The following is a 15,840-nucleotide window of genomic DNA, read 5'->3' as shown; positions in this document are numbered from 1 at the left end:
AAATCTCCTATTTTTGCCTTTAGGTACCTGTCATGTCCAGCTGTCTTTTGTACGAAGTGGTAAACCAAGTCAACTTCTGTTTTATGCAAAAGGTTTCACGTGAGTTAAAAAAGAGCAACAGAGTCTTCCTGTTATATTCTAGCTAGTCTTTATGCATCCATCACTATAGGTTAATGAAACTGATTGTTTGAACATGTAACAAACTCAGAAAATGCTGGAGAAACTCAGCAGGTTTGGCAGTATCTGTGCAGAGACAAACAGAGTTAATGTTTCAAATCCGGTATGAGTCTTCTTCAGAAATAAGAGGTGTTAGAAAATAAAAAATATGAAAGAACTGGAGGTGCAGGAAATCTGAAATAAAAGCAGAAATTGCTGGAAAATCTCAGCAGGTCTGGCAGCATTTGTGGAGAGAAAGCAGAGTTAATGTTTCAGGTCAAGCGACCCAAAAAGAAAGGTCACTGGACCTGAAACGTTAACTCTGATTTCTCTCCATAAATGCTGCCAGACCTGCTGAGTTGTTTGGTTCTTTATTTTATATTTTGACAGAGGCAGAGGAGAACAAGACGGAGATGGTGTAGAGATCCAGTGCAAAAGAGAAAGGAGTTGTGAATAATAAAAGAAAAGATACAAATGAGAGTAGATTAAGGTGTGAAAAGATGGGAATTAGTTCTCTGTACTAAGTGCAAAGTGAACAAGTCACAAACACGTCACAACCATGGGGGAGGGAGGAGAAAAGTATAACAGAAATGGAGAAAAGACAGGAAGTAACCATTTTCTGAAGGTACTGAATTCAATATTGAGACCTTGGGGTAAAGTATCTAGGCAGAAAATGAGGTATTGATCCCCAAGCGTGTGTTGTGCTTCATTGGAACATTACAGGAATGCCAGAAATGTTAGTGTGAGAGGAACATGGTTTGTTGAAATGGCAAGGACCTGGGAGGTCAAGGTAATTACTGCAGACAGAATGGAGATGTTCTGCAAAGCAGTCACCCAGTTTATTTGATCATATTTTTTGTTTGATCGTACATATCATTTCTGTTTGTGTTCTGGTTGTGGAAATTACCTTTGCTTATTTACAGTACAAATAAAAGTCATTAATCAACCATGAAGTGTTTTCAAATATCCTGAAGTCATGAAAAGTATTATAAAAATGAAAATAATTCCTTTCCAATGAAATTATGGAAATAATTGTTGATAGAAAGAGGTGCATACCACCGCTTTTCCATTTTCTTACACTGAGACAGGGTCAGTCTTGATTTGAAGGCTCTATCAATTGCTTTTTGACTATCAGTTATTGCTAGTTATTGAGCCACTTAAATGTGAAACAAAAACAGATGTCAGAGAAAATGTTTAACCCATAGCATGATAATGCATTCTCTCCACAAATGCTGCCAAGTCCAAATGTTTCCATCAGCTGATGCTAGAGTTTCTTTATTCATACTTGGGAAGTGGGTGTTGCAGGCTCGGCCAACAAATGTTGCTCATCCCTGATTGTCCTCCAGAACACGGTGCTGAGTTTGCCTCCTTGAATCTCTGCAGGCTCGGGGGCTGTGAAATATCTGCGGTGCTGTGAGGAAAGGACTTCCAAGTGAGAATGGTACATCGCTTGGAGTGGAACTCACAGTTGGTTGTGTTCCCAAGCATCTGTTGCCCTTGTACATCTAAGTGGTAAAGATCCCAAGTTTGAAAAGGAGCCTTAGTGAGTTGTTGTGGTGCCTCATATAGATGGTGTACACTGCTAGTGAAGGGACTGCATACTAGTGGAAGAAGTGCAATGCAAGTGGCTACTTTGTCCTGGATGGTGTCAAGCTTTCTGAGTACTGTTAGAGCTACACTAGTCCAGACAAGTATTAGGGAGTATTCCAAAACAATCCTGAATTGTACCTTGAAGATGGTAGGCAGACAATGGTTGAGACAGGAAGTGAGTTACTCACTGCAGAATTCCAAACTTGTGTTCATTAGGTCACAATTCTTGTCAATCCTTTCCTAACGTTTCCTGTTAGAGAAACCTTTAGTCTTGGCACAAGTGCAGTTTATGATGGAATTAAGAGTAGACTGGATGCTGTGGAAATTCTGAGGTTTCTATTCATTGAGCATTGCAGGTTGACTGTGAGGCATTGAATGAGTAGGCCATTGCTTGCAGGGTCCTTGATCCATTGGCATTGAATTTCCTGTAGCTTCTGCTGTCCCTTTTGGGTCAGTCTGATGGAGTTTGTTGGTGACTAGATTAGACAATGATCAGTCCAGCAGCTGTCAGCTCCTGTCATGACATGGGTGATGAGAACATCCTTGTGATCTTTTACTTGAAACATTGACGTGGTCAAGCAAGTGCCAATGTCTGAAATAAGAGTGTGACCACATAGTCTTGTCATTCTTTCCCTGGTGAAGTAAGGTGTTTAATATGACCAGGCCACATGCTTGGCATTTCATGAGGAGGAGGGCTCTGTTGCTGCTAACGTTTACTTCTTCTTCCTCACCAATCATGCCTATCCAGGAGTTTATTTCTTTCTGAACTCTAGCAATGACATCACCAAAGAGAATCGGCTTGTCTTGCTTTGGGTCATGGGACAATGATTGATCATTGCTGCAGAGGATTGCCTCTTGGCCTCATCAATTCAGGTTGGAGTGTGTGCACTGAGACTGTGGTGTACTACTTCTGGGTTAGGGGTAAATGAAGGGGCATGTACATTTTGTTAATCCCACTGGGGGCTCACTGAGATGGTCAATTAGTCTGATTTTTATCGTAAAATCATTACTGTGGAGTTGATGCTTTTTCTCGTTCAAGATGAAGGTGTATTCACCACTTTGTTCTTTCAGCTGACCTTCATTTGTTTAGTGTGTGAAACTCAGGACAGCAGTGTCAATGTAATAGCACCAGTTTCCAGACCATGATAGTAGTGTAGGGAAATTAATGATTTATGATTAACTTAGCTAAGTTCAGAGTATATTGAATCAAGAAACTATTATTGTGCTATTCTGTTTAAATTATAACCATAGAAGGACTTCAGTAATGTGACTGCTAGTGTCATACAATAAAGGAATGTACCACAGGACTTTAAATAGAAGAAAAGTGACAAATTATATGTGGTTGGGTGAGGAATCGGTTATGAAGGAACTATTTGGTTCAGGTCGAAAAACAAGTTTATGGGTTTATTGTTCTATGGCTCAGGCTTTTTGAGGTGAAAATCTGTGTTGTATCTTTTTAATTTATGCTGTTTTATTCAGAAAAACAATCTCAATTTTGTTAAATGTATTTAATTGACCCCTGCAACCATGTGTATATAGTTTTGTGAAGAGTATAATTCTCTTATATGTAGTTAGTACTTCCAGTGATAAATGATAAATACCTTTTATGTATTGCTTATTGTGAATTCAAAATGTGCACACACCATATGGCATCTTGTTACCTAATTTCTGATTTTATGTATTCACACTTAATAATCTATTTTGGGGAGAGTCAGCAGCACTGGGAAGGGTAGTAGAGGTGCTTTTAGAATGCTGGGAGGGTCATGACTGATAGAGTGATGGAGTTGGGCAACCAAAGGAAGATCTGCACAGTCCAAGCTGAAGTGAGGAGATGTCAAGAGTAATAGAGGGTAAATTAAGACTGACTGAGATAAAATCTGAAGTCATCGAGGGTAGGTCAAAAAAGATGGAGGAAGGAATGGCTGATGAAACAGCAGGCAGGATGGCAGATGAAAGTTGGAGGGTAATGACTGCCAGATCCAAAGTGATTGTGGGAGAGTGACTATCAAAAATTATTGCAACAACAAACATCCTAAGATGGCAGGGTCAAGGAAAGCCCAAAGCTTCTCATTGGTGTGCATGTACAACTTTAGGAACAAGGGCCATGTACACAGTGATGCACATATCTATGCAAGCTTTCTGCCTACAGCTCATTTTCAGAAGCTGCATGAGTTTATTTGATTTAGAGAGATAGTAGTGGGGAATAAAAAATGGCTGATAAACTGAACAATTATTTTGTGTCAGTCTTCACGGTGGAAGAATGAGCAGTATCCCAAATATTCAAGACAGTGAGGGGATAGGACTGAGTATGGTGGCCATCACCAAGGTGCTAGAAAAACTGAATGATCTGATGATGGATTAACAATCTGGACCAGATGAACTACACCCCAGAGTTCTAAGGGAGATAGCTGAAGAGATAACGGAAGTTAGTGGTGATCTTTCAGGAATCACTAGAAACAGGGATGGTCCCGGAGGACTGGAAAATCACTAAAGTGAAACTCCTGTTTAAAAAGGGAGTAAGGCAAAAAATATATAATTACAGACTAATTAGCCTAACCTCAGTCGTGGGTAAAATCCTGGAATCCATAGTGAAGGATGAGATTTCTGAATACTTGGAAGTGTATGGTAAATAAGGCAAAGTCAGCATGGTTTCATCATGGGGAGGTCACGCCTGACATATCCGCTAGAATTTATTGAGGAAATAATGAGCAGGTTAGACCAAGGACAGCCAATGGATGTTATCTACCTGGACTTAAAGAAGAGCCTGACGTCGGTGGTGGGCAAGTTGTTGGAGGGAATCCTGAGGGACAGGATGTACATGTATTTGAAAAGGCAAGGACTAATTAGGGATAGTCTACATGGCCACATGCATGAGAAATAATATCTCACAAACTTGATTGAGTTTTTTGAAGAACTAACAAAGAGGATTGATGAGGGCAGAGCAGTGGACGTGATCTATACGGACTTCAGTAAGGCGTTTGACAAGGTTCCTCATGTGACTGGATCGCAAAGTTGGATCTCATGGAATACAGGGAGAACTAGCCATTTGGATACAGAACTGGCTCAAAGTTAGAAGACAAAGGTAGAAGGTGGGGGTGGAGGGTTTCTTTTTCAGACTGGAGGCCTGTGACCAGTGGAGTGCCACAAGGATCGGTTCTGGGTCCACTACTTTTCATCATTGATATAAATGATTTGGATGAGAGCATAAGAGATGTAGTTAGTAAGTTTGCAGTTGGTTAGAAGGTTACATCAGATTACAATGGGATCTTGACCAGATGGGCCAATGGGCTGAGAAGTAGCAGATGGAGTTTGATTTAGATAAATGTGAGGGGCTGCATTTTGGGAAAGCAAATCTTAGCAGGATTTATACACTTAATGGTAAGTTCCCAGTGAGTGTTGCTGAGCAAAGAGACCTTGGAGTGCAGGTTCATAGCTCCTTGAAAGTGGAGTTGCAGTTAGATAGGATAGTGAAGAAGGCATTTGGTATGCTTTTTTTTATTGGTCAGAGTATTGAGTACAGGAGTTGGGAGGTCATGTTGCGGCTGTACAGGACATTAGTTAGGCTACTGGTGGACTATTGCGTGTGATTTAGATCTCCTTCCTAATGGAAACTTGAAAGGGTTCAGAAAAGATTTAAAAGGATGTTGCCAGGGTTGGAGGATTTGAGCTGTAGGGAGAGGCTTAACAGGCTGGGGCTGTTTTCCCTGGAGAATCGGAAGCTGAGGGGTGACCTTATAGAGGTTTATAAAATCATGAGGGGTATGGATAGGATAAATAGACAAAGTCTCTTCCTTGGAGTGGGGGAGTCCAGAACTAAAGGGCATAGATTTAGGGTGGGAGGGGAAAGATATAAAAGAGACCGAAGGAGCAACTTTTTCACGCAGAGGGTGGTAGGTGTGGAATGAGCTGCCAGAGGAAGTGGTGGAGGCTGGTACAATTACAGCATTTAAAAGGCATCGGGATGGGGACATGAATTTAAAGGTTTGGAGGGATATGGGCCGAGTGCTGGCAGGTCGGACTTGGTTGTGTTGAGATATCTGGTCAGCATGGACGAGTTGGACCGAAGGGTCTGTTTCCGTGCTGTACATCTCTATGACTCTAAGACCTTTGACAAGGTACTGCACGGGTGGGTATTGAGTAAGATAAAGGCCCATGGTGTCAGAGGCAAGGTGCTAGCTTAGGTAGAAGGTTGGCAGTCTGGCAGAAAGCAGAGAGTGGGGATAAAAGGGTCCTTATCAGCATGGCAGTCAGTGACAAGTTGTATTCCGCAAGGCTCAGTGTTGGGACCATAGCTTCTCACTTCATACACTAATGATCTAGATGAAGGAACTGAGGGCATGCTGGCTAATTGCACACAATATAAAGATAGGTAGAGGGACAAGTAGCATTAAGGAGGCAGGGAGGCTGCTGAAGGGTTTGGACAGGTTAGGAGAGTGGGCAAAGAAGTAGCAAATGGAGTACAATGAGGGAGAGTGTGAGGTCATGCACTTTGATAGGAAGAATAGAGGAGTGGACTATTTTCTAAACGGGGAGAAAATCCAAAGTCTTAAGTACAAACAGATTTGCGAGTTCTCATTCAAGATTCTCTCAAGATAAACTTGCAGGTTGAGTCAATAGTTAGGAAGGCAAATGCAACTATGGCATTTATTTTGAGAGAACTTGAATATAAAAGCAGGGATACATTTCTGAGACTCGATAAAGCTCTGGTCAGATCACATTTGGAGTATTGTGAGTAGGTTTGGGTCCCATATCTCAGGAAGGGTGTACTGGCCCTGGAGTGTGTTCAGAGGAGGTTCACGAGAATGGTCCCAGGAATGAAAAACTTAACATATGAGGAACGTTTGAGGACTCTGGGTTCATGTCGAATGAGTTTAGAAGTATGAGAGGGGATCTAATTGAAACATACAGAATACTGAATAGCCTGGATAGAGTAAGCAAAGTTAAAAATCACACAACACCAGGTTATGGTCCAACAGGTTTATTTGGAAGTATTAACTTTCAGAGGACTGCTTCTTCATCAGGTACCTGAGAAGGACCCAGGTACCTGATGTAGGAGCAGCACTCTGATAGCTATTACTTCTAAATAAACCTGTTAGACTATAACCTGGTGTTGTGTGACTTTTAACTTTGTCCACCCCAGTCCAATACCAGCACCTCCACATCATGGACAAGGGTAGATGTTGGGAAGATATTTCTACTAGTAGGAGAGACTAGGACCTGAGGGCAGAGCCTTAGAATAAAGGAAAAAACCTTTTAGAACAGAGATAAGGAGAAACATCTTCAGCCAGACAGTAGTGAATTCATTACCACAGAAGACTCTGGAAGCCAGATCATTGAGTATAATTAAGATTGAGATGGGTTCTTGAGCATCAAGGGGATCAAGGGTTATGGGGAGAAAGTGCAAGAATGGGTTTGAGAAACTTATCAACCATGATTGAATTGCGGAGCAGATTTGATGGACTGAATGGCCTAATTTCTATTCCTATGTCCTATAGTCTTATGTTATTACACACTTCTGCAACAAGTGGAACTTGAACCCAGGTATTCTGATCCAGAGACACAGGACACTAGCATTGCACAACAAGAACATGCATCACTATTTTATGAAACAAAAACAGAAATTTCTGGAGAAACTCAGCAGGTATGGCAGCATCTGTGGAGTGAAAGCAGATCCAGTAACCTTCACCAGAAGTAATAGTAAATAGGAAAAAGTAGTGCATGTACTGAGAGAATAGTAGCGACGAAGCCCATGCATCATTCCTTGCTAAGACACTGATATCAGTAATTGAGTTGGGGGTGGGCTGGGGAGGTGGGGTATGACATGGATACTGGGGAATTACTCATTTCCATGAGTAAATAAATCCTAGTAACAACTGTCAGGCCATCAGAAAACTCTGTTGCAGTTAAAACCAAAATACTGCAGATGCTGAAAATGTGAAAGCAAGGTCACAATGTCCAGGAGAGAGCTTGGCACCACCTAATTTGGTCAGCACAGTTTAAAAAAAATCACACAACACCAGGTTATTGTCCAACAGGTTTATTTGGAGGCATTAGCTTTCAGTGCACTGCTCCTTCATCAGGTGGTTGTGGAGAATAAGATTGTAAATGATCTTATGATGGTCTTAAACTCCATAACTACTTCATGAAAGAGCAGTGTTCCTAAAGCTAGTGCTTCCAATTAAACCTGTTGGACTATAACCTGGTGTTGTGTGATTTTTAACTTGGTACACCCCAGTCTAATACCGGCATCTCCAAATCATGATCAACACATGGTCTTATCAGGACTTGGATGGCATCTAGTCTGGCGCAGCACCTGATCTGGCGCAGCACCTGATCTGGGCAGCACCTGGTGCAGATCCTGGTCTGGGCGGCACCTGGTTTGGACAGCATCTGGCACAGATCCGGTCTGGGCAGCACCTGGCCTGCACGGCACCCGGTCTGGGCAGCACCTGGTCTGGACAGCACCTGACACAGATCCTGGTCTGGGCGGCACCTGGTTTGGGCAGCATCTGGCACAGATCCTGGTCTGGGCAGCACCTGGCCTGCATGGCACCCGCTCTAGGCAGCACCTGGTCTGGACAGCATCTGGCACAGATCCTGGTCTGGGCAGCACCTGGCGCAGATCCTGGTCTGGGCAGCACCTGGTCTGGACAGCACCTGGCACAGATCCTGGTCTGGGCAGCACCTGGTCTGGGCAGCTCCTGATCTGGACAGCACCTGGCACAGATCCTGGTCTGGGCAGCACCCGGTCTGGGCAGCACCTGATCTGGACAGCACCTGGCGCAGATCCTGGTCTGGGCAGCACCTGGTCTGGGCAGCTCCTGATCTGGACAGCACCTGGCGCAGATCCTGGTCTGGGCAGCACCCGGTCTGGGCAGCACCTGATCTGGACAGCACCTGGCGCAGATCCTGGTCTGGGAGCAGCTGTCGGGACTACATCTCCCAGGTTGCAGTGCGACCTGCGCCTGCGCACCCGTCTCCCTGTGACGGCGTAGACATGGCGGCTGTGGGAGCTGGTCTTCCTCTTCGCTTTGACGGGAAGGTGGCCTTGGTGACAGGAGCTGGAGGAGGTCGGTTCCTGGCGCGGTGTTTTAACCCCTGCACCTCACCCCATCTCTTTTTGCTATCCTTCATTGATGGGTACAGCCTGTTGCTTGTGTCCCCCTGCCCGGGTTGAGCGATCAGGTTAATGCTGCGAGCTCGGGCTTTACCAAAACTTATTCCACTCGAGGCTTTCCTTGTTTTTCTGTTTGTACCTTTCAGAGGACAACGTCCAGAAACATATCTTAATATTCGGGGCTGGTTTACACCTGCCACATTTATTTTAAAATTAAACTCCCAAACAGTGTCGACGGCCCACTAAGAGTCAGAAATGAAATTTGTACCTTTAAATATTGACTTAGAGTACACCCACAATGTGAATTGCTCAATTCATCAGAAGGTCTGTCCAGATTTCACTCTACATTTACAAATACTATAGTCATGTGAGATTCAGTGAGAACAGCGAAGGAGATGTCGATACTGCAACTTTGTAACAGTTTATCAGTTCCAGTACATAGTCTGCTGAATCTTGTGTTAAAGTATCTTTGTGTGAATGTTTTTTTTCCCTTTATTTGTGTGCTGTCCAACTTTGATACACAGCAGGAAAATTAGAACTCTCTCACTAGAGAGAACACTTTCTGTTTATTCTTTTGAAATAAAAAATCAACCTGTCCAGACATGTTATGACACACCTCTGGAGCATGTGGGACTTGAACCTGAGCCTCTTAGTCCAGTGGTAGGGACATTACCAATGTACCACAAGTACCTTTCAATTTACTGTATTGCATTTTTTAATAATCTAAAATACCTTAGATTGAATTAATTTTTTTTAAATGGTCAAGCAAATATCTATCTAAACTATTCAGTTATCATGTAATTTAACCCCCTTAGCCAATGTTATTCTAGTGAAATTAAGATTCACCCTCTTCAGTGCCAAACCAAATCCTTTCCAGGCCTTGGTGATTTCAGTGGTATACGAACCAAAAAAAAGTATTTCCATTGTAGTATAACTGTCAACTTTTATGTATTTCTGCTGCTAGAACTGAAGACTTGCTGTCCAGTAGTCCTTTTAATTAGTTTTTTGTATCTGTTCTCTAGATTTTGATGTGGAGGTGCCAGTATTGGATTGGGGTGGACAAAATTAAAAAGCACATGACACCGGGTTATAGTCCAGCCTGTTTAACTATTACCTGGAGTTGAATGATTTTTAACCCTAGATTTTGGTAATTGCTGTTCGTGGACAGAAATCCTCAATTTTTCATTATCTGATCTGCTTATTCAAAATGGGTGATTAGAACTTTACCCATCCTGCCCCCTCCCTCTAGAACGTGGATATGGGTGTAAGGTTGGGTGGCATGGGCAGATTGCACATGGCATGTTCTGATGAAAGGTTCTCACCTGAAATGTTGACTCCCCTGCTCCTCTGATGCTGTTTGAGCTGTTGTACTTTTTCCAGCTCCACACTGTATCGACTCTGACTTTCCAGCATGTGCAGTCCTCACTATTTCCAAGGCGCATGGAATGTTTCCTTCCCATGTCTGTCATGTTATACCAGTAACAGGAGCTATCAGGTAGCTTGCCCTTGGGCCACTTGATGCCCACTTAAAGGGTACCTCCTATTTCTGGTGCTGGTAGTTTACTTAGATGTGTCCATGCCACGTGGTGAGTTTACAGTGATCCTGAGTAATAGACTGAGTTTCTTCCTGCTTGGACAGCATCTTACAGAAGATTCACATGGTACTCTGCACTCCTAGTTGTTTCTCTCCCAGTGTGCCCTTTACAAGGTAGCCCTTAACCACTCCCCTCATGCAAGCTTGCTCGCCTGGACTGGCATAAAGCCTCTGTTCATCTTTTTGTTATCCAAGTCCTGCAATGTTCTTTGTTAATGACTAGTAACTTTGTTAGTTGGTCCTAGCAGTGGTTACCACTCTTACTGGTGCTGCTGGACTGGAGAAAGAGACAGCAGTTCTAACAAATAGGCTGCCTTTCCAGAGGGGAGTAGAAATCTCGTCCTAGGCCAGTTAATGTCTGTAGAATCAGCTCAGGTTGTTTTGGCCTTGCAGCAGTGAACATGTCCTTAACTTTTCAGCCAGGAGCTGAACTTCATGTGCAGTTACAGGTTATGATCCTATGTTGAATTCTATCTGCCCAGTTTGCTCACTCATGTACATCTGTTGTTTCTTCGTGGTCTCATCTGCACTTTTTGCTGAGCCACTAACAAAACTAGATATGTGACTCTTAAACTGAGGTGGTCTTTCAGGGAAGTGGCAGTCTTATGCAGCTTGCCTGTCTGACCTTTTCTTTTTAGGAAAGAGGAGAGCTCCATGTTTCTGAGAGAAGATTTTGCTCAGGGCTCCCTTAAAAATCTGGAACTGCACTTCAATTTTGAAAGTTCTGTTGTAACATAGAGGGAGGCAAATCATGCTTGCTTTGCTAACAGAGTCAGCCTCTATATTCTGAAAGTTAGAGTTTTGGACAGTAAGTATGTAAGGTAAGTGTAATGTTAGGGTGCCAACTAGTGACGCTATTCTAGTACAGCCATAGAGTCCATTGTATCATTTGTATAGTTCTACTGTTGCTTGAGCTGAAATCAACACAGTCAGCATTGACTCTGGGTCCATTTGGTTTTATGGATCAGTTGATAAAATGTTGTTGCCTCCTTTTAATACATTTCCCGCTAACCTGTTCATGAGAACTTTTGAAATGTAAGATTGCTCATCAGACTTGTGCACAGATTTTTTTCCCCTAAATAATTAATTTAAACTGCACGATGGTTATATTTTACGTGCAAAACACAAACTCTTAGCTGATATTAGTGAATCATACAAACACCTGGATTGTATAATAATAGAGGTAAATGACAAGTTATTGTGCTTTGATAATTTTAGTCTGAGACCACATCGGGAGCAATGGACACAGTAGATGACATGTGGAAGTACAGGTAAATCTCTCAGGTGTGCAAGGATCCTTTTGGGGCTTTGGATGGAGTTAAACGGGGATAGGGGTGTGGGCGCAGGTTTTTATCTTCTTGTGGTGGCAGGGGAACATGCCGGAAGTAAAGTCTGGGTTGGTGGAGTGTGTGGACCTAATAAAGGAGTCGTAGAGGGTCTGGTCTCTCTGGAACACAGGGATGGGGAGGGAAATATATCCCTGGTTGTAGGTGGTGAAATGGCAGAATCCAGATGTTGGTGGGATGGAATGTGAGGATCGGGGGAGTTCTGTCCTTGTTGCGATGTCTGAATCTTCACCTCCTCCCACCCTGCCTCCTGTAAAAATCCTATCCCTTATTCCCAATTCCTCCACCTCTGCTGCACCTGCTCTCAGGAGGACCAATTTCACCATAGAACATTCCAGATGGCCTCCTCCTTCAAAGACTGCAATTCCCCCCCCCCATGATACCCTCCAGTCCAACTCCTCCATTTGGTGCACCTCCACCCTTGAACCCCTGATCTTCACTTCCACTCCACCAACTTCTGGATACATTGCATCATCCTCTGCCATTTCCGCCACCTACAAACGGACCCTACCACCAGGGATATATTTCCAATCCCACCTCTATCTGTATTCTGGAGAGACCATTCCCTCCGCAACTCCCTTGTCAGGTCCACGTCCCCCACAACCCACCCTCCAGACCCAGCACCTTCCCCTGCCACCACAAGAAGTGTAAAACCTGCTCCCACACCTTACATCTGTGCAAGGTCCCAAAGTATCCTTCCACATCCAACAGAGATTTACCTATACTTCCACACATGTCATCTATTGTGTTTGTTGTATCAATGTGATCTCCCCTACATTGGGGAGACAGGAAGCAAACTTGTGGAACATTTCAGAGAACGTCCCTGGGACACATGCACTAAACAATCCCACCACCCCGTGGCTGAACACTTTAACGCCCCCTCCCACTCCGCCAAGGATGTGCAAGTCCTGGGCCGCCTTCATCGCCAACCCTAACCACCTGACATCTGGAGGAAGAACGCCTCAATTTACGCCTTGGGGCCCTCCAGCCACACAGGATCAATGTGCATTTCACCAGTTTCCTCATTCCCCCTCCCCCCACCTTATCCCAGATCCAACCTTCCAACTTGGCACTGCCCTTTTGAACTGTCCCACCTGTCCATCTTCCTTCCCTTCTGTCTGCTCACCCTCCCCTCCGACCTATCACCTTCACTCCCACCTTCATCTACCTATCACCTTCCCAGCTACCTTTCCCCAGCCCCACCCCCTTCCATTTATCTCTCAGCCACCTTGGGCCACAAGCCTCATACTTGATGAAGGGCTTAGGCTTGAAACATCGATTCCCCTGCTCCTTGGATGCTGCCTGACTGGCTGTGCTTTTTCAGCACCACACCCTTCAACCTTACATATTATCAACATGCGACAATTTAGCCAAAATTTAGAAAAATAAAATTGGCCTGATACGTTGCTGTTTACATTGCATTATACTTATGTACTTTTTGATACATCTGTGTAAAAGTTTAATATTTAAACTGTAAACTTATGCACTTTGCATCTAGATTTACCAAAGTCTTTTTTACAGGTTTGGGAAGAACATATGCACTGTTATTTGCAGAAAGAGGAGCTTCTGTGGTTGGTAAGTGTTGTTTGAATTTAAACCTCTATTAAATCACCATGCATATTTTCTTAAAGCGTCATTTTCATAGTTTTCCTCTAATATTCATCCCCCGTCTGTTGAAACTATGACATGTTATACGGGCTCTCTTGAACTGTTATTTTACCCAAGCGATCACCTTTATGTGTAAACCTTGACAGTGAGTGACAGTTAACTAGGGAAAGAGGCTCTATAAGTACTCCTGTCTTCAATAATGGGAGAGTTCAGTACATCAGAGAGGATGATCCATCTTGAGCCTCTTCTGGAGGACCCAGCATCATAGATATCTATCTGTGGTCAATTTGGTTCACTCGATGTCAGAGTGAACTCAATCAAGAAACAGTTGGAGGCGTTGTATACTACAGAGGCCATGGTCTTTGACAACATTCCAGTGTTGGTGCTGAAGACGTGTCCTCGAGAACTTGGTGCATCCTTACCTAAGCTGTTCCAGCACATCTACAACACTGGAATCAATCCAAACATGTGAAAAGATGCCTAGTACGTCCTGTACCCAAAATGCAGGATAAATCTAACTCCCGCCAATTACTGTGTTAGATTCTTTTACCCTTGAGGTTCTTACACACTTGACGCAACTGCAACACACCAACTTCTGTGAACAAGCAACCAAATTTATTAAACACAGTACAGTATAGGCGTTCTGGAGGAACCTTTAACACACACCTCGCAGGGCTTACGGGATCATGGCAATAAGCTCTCTCTGAACAAAGGAAACAGTTAAAGTTTAATAAAGCTTGTACAAGCTAGGTGACCCCCCCTTCACAGATATGCAAAGTCGGGTCAAAGTGAGGCTCCGAACAAAAAAAGCACATTCCCTTAACACAGGACAGTTGCAATGCTTACAGATACTCTGGCCACTGCCCCACACTCATATGCCACGCAAGACAACTCCCTTTCACTCACAGTCACGTTACCCCAGGTACAATGGCAGGATGGGATCATCATCGGAGATAAAGCAAATGCTAATGTCCTAATCCTGAGGAACTGTTGTACAGAACATTTCCTGCCTCAGTGCTTTCCAAAACTAAAACAAGTGCGACATATCTCTGGCCAGAAAGCTTTTCTGAATGGATGAGATTGAATTGATAGTTTAACTTGACAATAGCAGGGGAGTGATGTCTAAATGAAGTGTAAGTTACAATGGATAGTCATTCACATTCTTTCATGGCTTTTGTCCCCACCCAAAGACAGTGCAGTTTAACCCTTCAATATTTCATTAATGTCCAGAGAGAGAGAGAGAGAGTCCCATTTGAACTTTTAACGTTACAACTGCCCCATCAGTCATCATGATTGCTAAATTGGTGGAAGTGACCATCAACAACATTGTCAGCAACATTTGCACAGCAATAATCTGCTCACTGACACCCTGTTTCTTAGATTAGATTAGATTAGATTACTTACAGTGTGAAAACAGGCCCTTCAGCCCAACAAGTCCACACCGACCCGCCGAAGCGTATACCACCCAGACCCAAAATCCTACGTTTACCCCGTCACCTAACACTACGGGCAATTTAGCATGGCCAATTCACCTAACCTGCACATTTTTGGATTGTGGGAGGAAACCGGAGCACCCGGAGGAAACCCACGCAGACACGGGGAGAATGTGCAAACTCCACACAGAGAGTCGCCTGAGGCGGGAGGTGAACCCAGGTCTCTAGCGCTGTGAGGCAGCAGTGCTAACCACTGTGCCACCGTGCTGCCCACAAAACTAAAACACCAAGATAACTCACCATGTGACCTCATTACACTCTTGGTTCAGACATGGACAAGAGAGCTGAATTTCAGAGGGGACCGTGATGTGGAGGAGCTGATGTTGGACTGGGGTGGACAAAGTTAAAATCACACAACACCAAGTTATAGTCCAACAAGTTTATTTAGAAGCACTAGCTTTGGAGCGCCGCTCCTCCTTCTGGTGGTGCTGCTGGAAAAGCACAGCAGCTCAGGCAGCATCTGAGGAGCAGGAGAATTGACGTTTTGGGCATAGGTCCTTCATCAGAAACATTCCTGATGAGGGACTTATGCCCGAAATGTCGGTTCTCCTGCGTTTTGTATGCTGCCTGACCTGTGCTTTTCCAGCACCCCACTTTTCAACTCTGATCTCCAGCATCTGCAATCCTTGCTTTCTCCATGGCGCAGAGAATATCCTGCTTTGACTAACAAGTGGCAAGTAACATTCATGGCGTACAATAGACAATCACCATTGTTGCGAAGTTGGGTAGAGTAATTGTAGATTGGGAGGCAGGAAGTTAGAATTTGGTGTTTGTAAAATTGGGAAAGCATTGTGGAGTCCCTTTAAAAGATCATGTGCTTTTTCTGTGCTTAGAGGTTTAAAATGGATATCTGTGAGCAGCAGCTTGAAAGTTTGCATATGCACAGACTACACCTAAATTGCAATGTTTGTATTGAAATGCTGTACAGTTAGCAGG

At 43.7% G+C, this 15,840-nt stretch overlaps 1 protein-coding gene across 1 annotated transcript in view; it reads left to right on the top strand.

The window, feature by feature from the left end:
* The first annotated feature begins 8,728 nt into the window (after nt 1-8,728).
* hsd17b4 (hydroxysteroid (17-beta) dehydrogenase 4) overlaps nt 8,729-15,840 on the top strand; it is a 149,906-nt gene continuing 142,794 nt past the window's right edge. Inside the window, exons 1-2 of the mRNA XM_043711513.2 lie at nt 8,729-8,816; nt 13,325-13,378. Of these exons, the coding sequence (XP_043567448.2) occupies nt 8,744-8,816; nt 13,325-13,378 (127 nt within the window). The 5' untranslated portion in view covers nt 8,729-8,743. The remainder of the gene's footprint in view (nt 8,817-13,324; nt 13,379-15,840) is intronic.

This window comes from Chiloscyllium plagiosum, unplaced genomic scaffold (assembly GCF_037043375.1).
Source record: "Chiloscyllium plagiosum isolate Xiang-an unplaced genomic scaffold, Cpla_swu_hap1 HiC_scaffold_2, whole genome shotgun sequence".
NCBI lineage: Eukaryota > Metazoa > Chordata > Chondrichthyes > Orectolobiformes > Hemiscylliidae > Chiloscyllium > Chiloscyllium plagiosum.
This window is presented reverse-complemented; position numbering and strand designations above follow the sequence as displayed.